At 42.3% G+C, this 13,562-nt stretch overlaps 1 protein-coding gene across 1 annotated transcript in view; it reads right to left on the bottom strand.

The window, feature by feature from the left end:
• Positions 1–13,562, bottom strand: part of astn2 (astrotactin 2) — a 492,640-nt gene that overhangs the window by 82,693 nt on the left and 396,385 nt on the right. Inside the window, exons 18-19 of the mRNA XM_066712608.1 lie at positions 9,821–9,954; positions 8,624–8,772 (exon numbers count right to left, since the gene is read on the bottom strand). Coding sequence (XP_066568705.1) covers positions 8,624–8,772; positions 9,821–9,954 — 283 coding nt within the window. The remainder of the gene's footprint in view (positions 1–8,623; positions 8,773–9,820; positions 9,955–13,562) is intronic.

The following is a 13,562-nucleotide window of genomic DNA, read 5'->3' on the forward strand; positions in this document are numbered from 1 at the left end:
ATGTGCTGAAGGCTGGCCACGTCTAGCGAAAGTAAAATAAATGAAACGGGGTCACATCTTTAATGGATGGCTTAACATTCATTCCGTGGCGTTTCTCCGTGGCGTTGTGTGACAGACTGAGCCGTGGAGATCAGAGCTTGGCTGGCATCCCGCTCTTCAATCTGCTGATGGTGGAGCTCATGATGAGGAAGCAAAAATCAATTTTGGGCGATGAGGTCATCTTTTATTAAAAAAAAAAAAAAAAAGCAGTGGAGCCACAGTGATCCGTTATCTGCAATCATCCTCAAGGACACTATCTAATTTTAATTGAATCTGTTTGATTTCAGCTTATCGTGGATCTGGCTAACTAAATTGGAGGGTTTACAAGTTATTATGTCAACATGCACTGGTAATGAGATGGAGATAATAAGCGGCTCTGATCGAGGGGAGAATCAGCCGCTCTGCTCCCCAGATAGTGCTGCCACACCATGGAGACGGCAGACTGACGCGTCACCGAAAACAGAGCGTCTGGTTCTTCCCAACAGCGTGACGTGGCTGACATCACTGGCATCTGACTTCGGCGAGGTGGTTTCGAAAAAGAGGACAGGAAGGCTTCAGACGGATCAAACCCTCTGCTGTGTTTCTGTTGTCTTTTATTAACAATAAACCACCCGAACTGCAGTAATAGTCTGGGGAAAGTTACTACTGCATGAGGGTAAAAACAGCAGCAGGCAAACGGACATGAAAAACAGTTACCACATCGATCCCAAAATTATCCCAAAAGTTGGTCGGCCATATGAATCAAATCTGTCTTCTCTTGACTTTTGAAACATCAGATTCTCCCAGACTGCTCAGATGCTGATAGAAGCCCTTTGCTCTGTGGTCACCAACACAAAGAAGACCATCAAAAAAAAATCTGCGGCAAACGATCGGATTACAATAGCAAACAAGATTAACGATGTCCGCATGCTGTCTGACTAATGCAGTGTGTCACCATTGAAGCTGCACACAATTACAATCAACATGTTTGACATTTGTGCTACTTTACATGCAAACTGGGAAAAATATTATGTACAACAACAACAGCAACAAGTTTAAATACCACTAATAGCCAGAAGCTGTAAACAAGCGAGGAAGTGAAAACAGTGATCTGGTATCAGAAGGGTGAGCAGGATTTCAACATCTGTAATCCTCAGCGAGAGAATGAGAAGAGACAAGCGGACAGATGGTTCTGCTGAGCGCCTGGCCCGGGAACAGAGCCGCAAATGTGGACAGTTGTAACATTAGGTAAGCGATCAGTAAAGTCTGCTCTGGTAGTCTATTATTGATCCCATACTCAGCCCAGGAAAGCACCGGCAAATCGTTTGCAACAGCAATGTTTGCTAACATGTTCCATGTGCCACTTTCTTTATGTACTAGGGCTTCAATCCGTCTGCACTGGGTCACATGGAGAACACGGCCTCCAGTTTTAAGAGCATAAGAACATAAGAAAGTGTCCAATCGAGAGGAGGCCATTCGCCCCATCGTGCTAGTTTGGTGTCCATTAATAACTAAGTGATCAAGGATCCTATCCAGTCTGTTTTTGACTGTTCCCAAATTGTCTCTTCAGCCACATCGCTGGGGAGTTTGTTCAGATTGTGACGCCTCTCTGTGTGAAGAAGTGTCTCCTGTTTTCTGTCTTGAATGGCTTGAAGCCCAATTTCCATTGGTGTCCTCGGGTGTGTGTGTCCCTGCTGATCTGGAAAAGCTCCTCTGGTTTGATGTGGTCGATGCCTTTCATGATGTTGAAGACTTGGATCAAGTCCCCACGTAGTCTCCTCTGTTCCAGGGTGAAAAGGTTCAGTTCCTCAGTCTCTCAGTAGGACATTCCCTTCAGACCTGGAATAAGTCTGGTTGCTCTCCTCTGAACTGCCTCTAGAGCAGCGATATCTATCTTGAAGTGTGGAGCCCAGAACTGTCCACAGTATCCAGATGAGCTCTAACTAGTCCATTGTACAGTCTGAACATCACTGCCCTTGTTCTCAGTTCTACACTTTTGACAATATACCCTAACATCCTGTTTCCCTTTTTTATTGCTTCCCCACATTGTTTGGATGGAGAAAGTGAGGAGTCCACATAGACTCCTAGGTCTTTCTCAAGCGTTACTACATCCAGTTCTATTCCTCCCATAGTGTAATTATAGTGGACATTTTTATTGCCTGCATTTAATACCTTGCACTTGTCCACATTGAATTTTATCTGCCAGGTTGACAAGTGCAAGGTATTACATGGAGGTAACAAAAATGTCCACTATAATTACACTATGTGTGGATGAGGGTTCACTCTCATTGCTCATGAAACGCTTACAGCAAAAGAAAGACGTAAAAAGAGCCCCTCCTAATATCACTGAAGACATCTTTTATCTCTGCTGAAACAGTTCATCACAGACCGTGAGTAATAGAGTGCTCCTCACAGAGATACAAAATCCTCTAAGTATTTCTATTCCCACATGAGAGGCATGTATGATCTGTGACGTCCAAGCACAAGAGCAACACAAGGAGGGCATAGTCAATTAAATTAATCAAATATTAATAAATTATGCATATTTTAATCTAATCAAAAGTTAGAACTAAATGTAAAGAGGCTATTGTTATATTGGTAAATAAAAGACGCAATAACCTCGGGTATGCTTAACATGTGACTGCTTTAATTATCCACTCTCATCTCTCTGCCGTAAAGCAGTTCATCACTCTCCTGCCACTCTCAGACTTGCCATGCATCGGTATAACATTTCAGCACTGTCAGAACGTTCTGTGCATATACATAACAGCTATACTTTCATATTAATGATTCGTCAATGAATGCGTGGAAGATTCCTGTATACAGTAAACTCTTTCACTGACCGGCTAAACTTGCCAATGATTTCGACGTCAGTGTTTCCAATATATTCTCTGGAATATAAATGATCTTAAAAGAGAGACACAACAGTGAGATATGTACAACTCTCTGCAATGTTTTTGTTGCTTGTTTGGACATCCTACTCGAGCTCCAGTGCCCAGCAGGTGTGCTCACAAGTTAGTCAGCAAAGTGGATAAAGGCTGCCGTTAAAAGCAACATGTGCACAACGCACTGAGGAGCAGGGATTTGCCAGTTCCCTCAATCACTTCTTAATACATCAAAGCGAAGTTCACAGCTTTGACATCATGCTATGAAAGCCTGGTGATGAATCTCAGATTGTTTTGCGAGTCAAACTGGGTAAAGCTTCTCTGCCTCTGATGATCTGTAAGTAATTATTTTGTTTTCAAGAGAGGGATAAAGAAACTTAAACAAAAAAAGTGTTTGAATAAGAATAAAAAAAGACTCTCCTTAACATGTGATGTCAGGGGCATTAGATTGACTATGTAACAGAATCGGGCAGTAATTCCTACGTTTCTTCGACTTCTTCAAGGCAAAGAAGTCTCACAGCTACTGGGCTGGGCTGAGAGCCCAGTCTACAGTGAGTCTCTCTGTGCTCTCGATCATGAGACCCATGTCCTGACTCCCGCTGGGGTCGGTATCAAAAGACATAACCCTGTCCCATCCGTCCCCTCAGTACGATCAATACCGAAGGGATACGCAGGCTGAGATTGCGGCTCTTCGGTCCTCTAAAAGCGCAGTAATACGCAGTGAGTGGGGCCCATCAGCCCAGATAACGGTACACAGTTTCCAACGCGGGGCTCAGCCATCTATTGATTTGGTATCAGGTCCACACCGAGGGTGTACCTATAAAATATTTATGGCCTTCTCTTGTGGTTTCATGTCCCCTTCCAGGCCTGCGACTTATTGACCTCAGCGGCTAGGGTTGCAAATCCAATGGAATCCTGTGCCATGTGTTTGTCAGTTCAGCTGCTGTGGGGATATCGGCCTGGCATGGCTTCTCTTTGTGTACGTCTATGCATGATGGGGCGCGATAAAGCCTCCAGTGCAGCCCGAGAGCTCAGAGGAATACAGTGTTGAACAACACACAGCACTGTGCATTTCACTCAGAGCCAAGGTCTCCTCACTGAGGGCTGAGTCCTTCATAACCTCACCCTACAATACTCGATCTGCATCCTATTATTATATAATTTTCAGTTCGTTTACAGTGTCAGGCAACCTGGACACCCAGAGTAACCTTTGCTGAAAAACTATGAATAAAAATAACAACCATACACTGTCACAGTGATGTGATTAATACAAATAATAATTTTCAAAGTTAAAGACAAGAAATTGAGATCATACCTCTTTCATTTTATTAGTAAAACCTGTAGCCAAAGGGTAAAACTAACATTTGTATTTTATAATGAATAGTTATAGGAAATGGTGGCCCTCCTTGTACTGTGGAGGTGGTTTGCATAACTTACTATTTTGTTAAGTAAACATACATGTGTGGCATGACTTTCTGCCCTGAAGGGAGTAAAAACGCAGTGTTCTGAAATGTGCTCGATATGTGGATAAACAACAAGACCTAGAGATCAAAGACAGGGGTTCTTTGCCCTGGCAACTTCAGACAACAGATATTGTCCAAGTTAAGTTGTCATAGCTGGTGAAACCTCAAAATTATTACTCTAACAAACAAACAAACACACAGGCATCCTACTGGACAACCACAGATACCTCCTTACACCTGTGCCTGACTACTCTAAACTCCAGACCCGTGCTTGTTGTTGAGCACTACAGACATATCCATAGTCTTCCTCCCTCTTCTGGGATCACATCTGAGCTGACTCCTATACATTTAAGGTGAACTGGGAGTCAGACAGTAACTTCAGGACAAGATAAGTAACTCTGGGGTCGGCGTGTTCGGTGTGTTGCCAAGCCGTACTGTAAGCCTCTGAGCAATCGCCTTTAAAGGCACCGTCAAGCCGGCGGAGTCTGTCCACACACCACCCGTCTGCTCACCTACCCTTTATATCAGAGGATCCAACTGCAGTCAATCCTCTTGTGTCTGAGCTAATGACACAATCATTAAAAAAACGATAATCCAATTAAGCCGAATTAATTAAAGCACTTACAAAGTTTCGAAAGTGAAGTATAAGTGGTGGAAAAAATTTAACGGAGCATGTAGAAGGATAATGCCTTCGAAGTGTAGCAGACAAATGATAGCGGTTGGGAGATCTAAGTGATTGTCTGGGCTGTTGGAGAGTCTGGAGGCGAATAAATCGGATGGATTTATAGACTGACAACTAGGCCCGTGTCCAACCACATCAAAGGAAAAGGCTCTCTTTGCGGAGGCCTGACCTCACCTGAAAAAATGTGTGAGGAAGCTGGGAACTGTTCAAAATACATTTTTTTTCCTCTCTCCCGCTCTCTCTCATTCTTCTGAACAGATCCAAGGTAATGGAAGGACATGCCTTCGTGATTCATTCAGATATAAATCAAAAGCAAGGAATGTGAGACACGCAGCTCAGTGCCTTTATAGGCTGATGAGGTGACGTCGCAGCATCACCAGTGAGGAGTCGCTGTGTGAATAAGCGGCGCAAGGAAGCTCAGTCACGCATTAATGATATTCAGATTCGGGACAGATGCCATTAACAGCAGTACGACTTTCCCTGGCCTGTCCATACCTGTGCTGCCATCCGATACTCGTGAGTAACAAAACTGAGCATAATCTGCAAAACAAACAAAAAAACGAATATATATACATGATACACATGATGACATATGTGTCAGACTTTTACATATATTTGCATTGGATTTGCTGTTATTGCATTGGATTGCACAGCTCTGATTTTGCGCTGTGCTTTAATAGTTGTCTTTCCTTTCCAGGACCTACTTTAAATTTGGCTTCCATCCCATTTCTTCAGGTAAAACCGTCACTCCATGTAACATGCAAGATAATAAAGCTGTGGATAAAAATTTCACCAAATAAATCTGCAGCTGCTGACAAAAATGGCTGAACTCCTTTCTAACATTCATGTAATTTATAACCAGAGTAAACTGTTTCACAGAAGAGAAGCTTTGTTTTTGCATTGCCTTTGTGTATCACCCTGAACAACACAGGTATACAAAGGCCCTCCTCTGTCACAGGAGATGTGATGTAGCATCAACACCTACAAAAGCACTATTTTGGACATTGTTAGTGAGAACTGAACTGTTACACGATAGATATATTTTTAGTTGGGTATCTCATACTCAGAGAGACTGAGGGAAACAAATCTTTTCACCCTGGAACAGAGGAGATTACATGTGGACTTGATCCAAGTCTTCAACATCATGAAGGGCATCGACCACATCAAACCAGAGGAGCTTTTCCAGATCAGGGACACACACGCACCCGGGGACACAAATGGAAATTGGCCTTCGAGGCATTCAAGACAGAAAACAGGAGACACTTCTTCACACAGAGAGGCGTCACAATCTGAACAAACTCCCCAGCGATGTGGCTGAAGAGACAATTTGGGAACATTCAGAAACAGACTGGATAGGATCCTTGATCACTTAGTTATTAATGGACACCAAACGACCACGATGGGGCGAATGGCCTCCTCTCGATTGGACACTTTCTTATGTTCTTATAATGGCTAAGTGAAGTATATAATGGTTTGCCCTGGAGTTCTGCCGAATTCTTACTGTGCTAGATCTCATTATACACATCTTTATCTATCTATTTATGAATATCAGATTAGAAGTTATTCCATTTTGATCAACTATGGTAATACATTCATTCGTATTAATGGATCTTGTTTTAGACGACTCATTAATAGTCTTCTGATTTATCAAAGCAGGCACTTCAATCATTAATTAACTGAACAATCAATACAGACAAGAAGAAAAGGAAAATCCCCAGCGCTATCACCAGTGCTCTTGAACAGACAATGTGTCGTAGATGTGTCTCTCACTGGGATGTTCAGGAGGTGATCAGTGAGGGGAAATGAGCCGCGCCTGCCCCCTGCCCCCCATGTGTGAGCGTCGTCTGTTGTCCGGTCGCCGTTGGCCCAGCAGTGCAGGAGATTGTTTGTCCTGGAGTCGAGCGTTCCTCACGCTGGGCCTGATGACTAACGCTCATTAGCTCACTGCGCTGGTTTGACTGCGCATCACCGGGCTGTGACTCATGCCCTCGGAGGTGATGCCGAGCTTCGATCCTGTCTAATTACCCACCGTCACTGGCAACTCAACACCCCCGTCAATCGGAGATTCCAACTGGCTTTCGCTAATGGGAAACACATGCTTAACCTTTCTTTTAAATTAGCACACATATAGGGTTTAATCAGACGGCACAGCCTTTTCAGAGCAGCACGGCTCAGAATTTACTCAGAGGAGCAGCTCAAATCACCAGTTCGGAAAAGCTCTGCCAGTTTCAGAGTGAGAAGAACCATTTAGGTTTTAAGATGGTTGGCAGAACTTACATTATAGTCCTAATCATCATCTCCGACATCAGCACTGGATTGACAGCAGGAGTGAAATACTGGTATATGTGGAAACAGTGATAATTATGGCAAAACTATTTTGAAGGGCTTTTCAAAGTAGAAACAACAACTATATAAACAAGGACTCCGAGTCCCAAAAATACAATGTAAGGTTTATTTATTTATAACTATATGGAGTAACATGTCCCGGTTTTCTTTCAGGGTTCATAGAGAGTAGGTAACTAATACAGGATTTTCTGCCAAGGTCATGTGTGAAGCCACCCATCGCAGATATACCAAATCTCCTGACTTAACAGATTTATTTGACGTAATGTCCCTGAAAATAAAGTGCCTGGCACTGTGTCCATTGGATGGAGATTCAAAACCTTGAAAGATTGAAAAGCTTTGTGATTTGCAATCATCACTGTATAAAGGTAATATTGAAATCTCTTATGTCTGTAGGTGAATTCAAGATGATGATTACGTTAAAAAGCTTGAGTATTGTGTTCCAATGGCATCTATTATTAGATTGTATACTAAAAAAAAAAATGTTTTGAATACAAGATGCACTATTTCAATAAAATTTGTATTTTTAATTGCTTTGTTGTCTGTTTTCAGTTTCTCACTCCTGTTTGTTCACAGGAGCTGGTCTGGGTGCCCTGGGGTGCACTGGGCTATTTTAGGAATCGATGCCTGCATTTCTCCTCCTATGAACTTCCCAAGATAACTTCCCTCACTGTGGACCACAGACCGAATGTCCATATGAGAACACGACCCGTAGCTTAACCACCCAAGGCCAGGCCTGGGGGCTCCTTCTCTCAGCATCCTCTCATGTGGTTTCCCTCCCACTAGAGCAATCAACACAAATTGGGAGGAATTCCCCACCGCAGTAAAACAAAGACACATGGATAGTTTATTTTGGATTTCCATCGGGCTGGTCTGCAATGACTGTCTGAATACACTTTTCTAGGTTTGTGAGGGCATTTCACTAGCGTTGTGCGAAACATGTTAAGAGCTGATAACTGTGAAGCTTGTGATAACTTTAATTATATCTATGTATAGATTGAGGTAGTCCAGTGGCTATGGATTCATTGATTGATTGATTTATGTAATACCTTTTGTAGATCTTTCAAATAAGAGAAATGCCATGTGTGGTGTTGTGGACATTTGCATTAAGTGTGCAGGAGAGACAGAAATCCTCACAGCAGTGAAGACAGCCAGGGGGTTGATACTCATAGACCACCTCTGTCAGAACTGCACCAGATCTCCCATATTTACCCTCATCTAAAGGATCCTACCTGTGTAGATCTCGGCTTCCATGGGATCCTCTACTTTCTTGTGCTGGATGACATAATCCGAGATCTTGCATCCGATGATCGGCTCAATGTCGACCCATTCCAGAGCCACCATCGTGCTCGAGGGCTCCAGGTGCGAGGCCAAGCGGAGCCTGGATGGGAATTGAAAATCCTGGTTACATGCTGACACACTCTGCATGCAACACATCTTCCAAACAAACAACAAGAAGCTAACATGCTTTGGAAGTATTCTGGAAAAACGAACAAATGTGTGTGTTTGCACATCCGGGTGAAAAACAACAGAGTACATGAAACAGTCCTTACTGCCCTCTGACTACATTGGGGACATTTGATAAGGAAATACTATGTCATGAGTAGAACTAGAATATAGTCGTTATGTGACAGTTTAGAAATCCTTAATAAATATACGGATATGAAAGAGTTAAAAAAAAAAAAAGACCCGGTTCTGTCAGCATAACACAAATGTAGGCTTTATATTCAGTGTTCAGGTAAAGTAAAGTTCTCAGAAATCTTGCCATGCAGTCTCCATCCAGGGCCATTCCTACAATGACTCTCAAGACTAAGATCACTCTAATTGTCTCAATTGTGTCTGTCTCAATACGCTTTGATAACCATGGACCAAGTTCAAGCTGGTCTAAGATAATACGAAACCATACCAACTATTGAGTCATATGGCAAGCCCAGCCAAGCAGAGAATCCGTATCAAATCCAGTGTCTATCAGTCCCTGTTGCCCCAGGGGTGACCCCAGGCCCTGAAACACGATAGAGCTACATCTGAGCTTGTTGTGAATGTTTTGGGCTTCATTTTCATGGAGAGTAGGACCAGATGTCAATTCAGACTGGAAAAAATAAAGCATGACGTAAATGACTCTACATCACCGTCACGCTTATGCTACTCAACTCAGTACAACTGTCCACACAGGAGATGGTGGTCATGTGCCTCGGCTTTGAATCAAAGTGGAGTCCTTTAAAATGATTTTTCGTGAACCCACTCATAGCCTGGCGATGCCCTGGAGATCAAGAGCTCCTTTGAAGGGATGCTCAATTAATTCACTCACACAGACACTGAGGTTAAACGTATTGCAGTTATTTCCATTTTCTACCTTTGCTGAAGAATTCAATACTCATTGCCCTAGAAGGGAAGTTTGGGTTAAAGTGGAGCTCGGGCTGTGTACGTACACTGGCTGGAGCAGGGGGCTGCAGTTGGGAAGGCCGTCTTTGCTGAAGGCACTCAGGTCACAGCGACACCAGTTGTCGATGACATCTCCCTTCCCAGCGCACCAGTACGAGCTCATTGTCGCACTCCTGAACGCCTACAGGAGGAGGAGGTGAGAGAAAAGCAATTACCCACTCTGTGACAGCGCCACCTCATCTCTGTGACTAATCAGCCTCTTCATGACTATATAGGGGAGCTTTCTCTTATCATTTCCTCACTTCTGGTGAAAAGTTTAAACTATACTCAACATCAGAATGTAATCTATCCCATGCAGTTTCTGGAACTGGAAGGATGTCTCCGAGTATCTCAAAGTTACATGGCTGGGTCATAGCTGAACATGCATTTTTCGATCTCTGATCAACATGTCCGCCGATAACAATGGTTGTCCAAAGAGGCCACTGGTTTATTGAAGATGGGCTCACGATGTCTGAACAATGCAAGGATGGAAGAAAGTCAGAGCAGAATATCTCCGCTATGGTCTGGTTAACCCCCACACATGGTACCCTTGAGCTCATCAGAGCTCTCCAAGAACAGTCCACATGAAAACACCCCCGCAAACAAACTTCTTAATTATATAAACACAGCCAGCCTGGGCCAGAAGCACAGGCAGACATACGATTAACATAAATGAAGGGGAATGGAATTGAAAAAGCAGACAAATAGAAAGTAGGGGTTGAGGGATCGAGGCCGAGGAGACATTAAGACAAATTAAATGTGTTATAATGAGACATCGATAAACAGCTTTGTGAGCATGTTGTTGCATCAAGATAATTCAATCATGGTAAAGTAAAGACAGATCTAAAAGCATAAAGATTCAAAATAGATCTCAAGGTAATAATACTGAGTTTCCTTGGCGTTGCTCTGCAGACACGTCACTGGAGTGGAAGGCAAGTGATTTACCATGGCTACAGGGAAGGAAAGCAAATAGGATGAAACTGTATTCATCAGAATCATTAAAAGTTATGGTAAGACCATCACCAGTCAAGCTAGAACAACACGACACTGATTCACACCAGCAGAGAGTGATGGCATCTCTCAGGCATTACACAATGCCTTCATTGAGAGACGAGTGTGTTGTTCAGCATGAATAATGACTAAACACTGCCATCAATGACTTACACAAAAAAGATTAACAACCCACCCGAATATCATAGAAATACCAACAGGTGAGTGACACTGAAGACTGTGTGATGTAGATGATGACGGAAAGCAGAACAATATCTGTTTGGCTTCTGTGCACAAATGTGTACAGTTAGCTGTGATTGTAAATAATGGGGTATTCTGGGGAGAAAAGTGTGCAGTAAAAGTATAATAAAACATCCTTTGTAACATTTATTTTCAAAATGATAAATACATGTTTAGAAATCAATTTTATATTTTCTTTTGCAGATTTTTACTTTCTTGGTTGTATTTCAGTTAGAATCTTCTTGTGGTCCCATAATCTTGACTAAACGTGTGTGTGTGTGTGTGTCTCTGTGTGTGTGCGCATGTTTGTATGTGTCTGTGTGTGAGTGTGCGTGTGTGTCTGTGTGTATACTTTCAATCAGCCCTGACTGTGTAGCAGATCAGCTTGGTATACCTTTGAATGTAATATTTACCTTTTGACAATATAAGACAGGGTTTTTTCGAGAAGCTGAACGTCACAGAGCACAAACATGTCCAGGTCAGTCATGTCTGTGAGCCCATTAGGTCAATTACAGCCTAATCTTTCATTCGGAGATTGCACGAGACAGAGCAATCGCTCAGTGTCTCTGCACTGGGACGCAGAGTTGGGTTACCGCACAGCGGTAGAGGGGAATCTCTTTCAGAATGAGCAGATGACAACACCAGATCCGGGACACCAGTAACAGAGCGCTAGCATCAGTCTGAAACTAGCAGCCTCTGAGAGAGAGACCTGGAGTCTGTTTTTTTATTTCTCCATTTAGACTCTTTAGCGCTTTACTGTATGGAGGTGTGGTATATACCCTACCTACTTAAGAAATAATTCTTTATTTTTGGCTGAGAGACCATTTCATTATTATTTTTTAAAATTTTCAAACAGCATCTTAATATATTTTGTTCTAGGGTGCATGCTAATACGTTTTAAATGGAAATAAATGTTCACAGAAGTTAAAAAGCAAGATCGAATATGCACAACCCCTTTCCTCACATCCCCGTTCACCTAAAACCTATTACGCAGTAAAGCTCAGTCAAGATCTTCTCGGGAGGAAACGTCTATTCTGCGAGGGGGTGGGGGGGATTAAACTGCTCACTGTCTGCAGGATCACTTTGAGGGGAGAAAGGAAGACCACAGATAACTTTTATTTTAGATTAGCGTCGCCAAAGAAACACAACTAATATAAATCATATAGATAACATGTCAGAGGCTTAATTAGGATGGATGGAGACACACATCAGTCATCTTAACTCAAATCATGTGTGTTGTTTTAGATTTTTTTTCAAGCCCAGATCACAAAGTCCTGTCATATCCTGGCATTTTACTGTACAGTACATTTAGCACAACGATTTACAATTTGTTAACAAAAACAAAGACATTAACAACTGCATTTTTTAGAAACTTAAACGTATCCAAGTTTTTCTTCCGTCCGCTGAAACATTATAACAATAACTGGGCAACATGGGTTTAAGGCTCTGATTTGCCTGTAGGATGGATGCCTGCGTACCTAGTGTGTACACTGTGGTCAACTGAGGGGATGGGCTACCTGTGAGGATCAGGGTCTGCTTTAAAGCTTTGACATGCAGGGCGATGCCAGGTTCTCGTGTTTTATTTGGGGAAGACAGACAGTTAATAATAAATTACACCTCCTTCCAAACAACTACAGCACAGGTAGGACACTGTGACATAAAAAAACAAATCCTACTTGCCTAGGAAAGATGAAGTAAAACCTGACAAAGCCACTGCAAACATGGTGCAGAGGGGTGAATTTGGTGAAAACCACAACGCCGGAGACAGAGCAGTGAAAACAATGACGATTGCTAAATCACGGAAGATGCTTTGTTTTTTGTTTTGTGGTACTTGAAAGCTTATACTTACTACAGTGCCAGTGGCATTTCCATGGGTACTTTTCTCAAACAGGGAGATGCATGATTCACATAAAAATATGTGGTTAATTAAGATAAAGTAAACAGTACAAAAATGAAAATGTGATTTGACTCCAAAAAAGAGTGTCCTCAAAAATCCACAGTTCTGATTTTCACTGCATATTTTCTCAAATTCTTAAACAATGTCATTCCTGTTGTTAGTGGTGTACATTCTGCCTGAATGGGAGACATTCTTGGGAGTCTCTCAACTTGGCCTGTCTGTTTAACAGACATAATTTGTAAAATGCTGCTTTGTGGTTTGGGTTCCATGGCCCAAATTACAATAAATAGAACTAGAAATGTAAAGCATCTGAACATATTGTGGCGTCTGCATGTGACAGGACTGTTTGCATGACATGCATCATATTATAACTGGAGATGAAATAGTATTATTATTATTATTATTATTATTATTACTTGATTTCTTAGCAGACACCCATATCCAGGGTGACTTACAATTGTTACAATATATCACATTAGTATGTGATATTGGGTCCGAATGAGAAATCACAGTGTGGCGCAGGAATGCAGAGAAAAGAAGCATCACTGATGAGGAGACGCAGTACGTGTGACCATTCATTTAAAATAACTGAACGTCTGTAAGCCCTAACTGCCGATTGGCTA

The sequence above is a fragment of the Amia ocellicauda genome, chromosome 9, assembly GCF_036373705.1.
Source record: "Amia ocellicauda isolate fAmiCal2 chromosome 9, fAmiCal2.hap1, whole genome shotgun sequence".
NCBI lineage: Eukaryota > Metazoa > Chordata > Actinopteri > Amiiformes > Amiidae > Amia > Amia ocellicauda.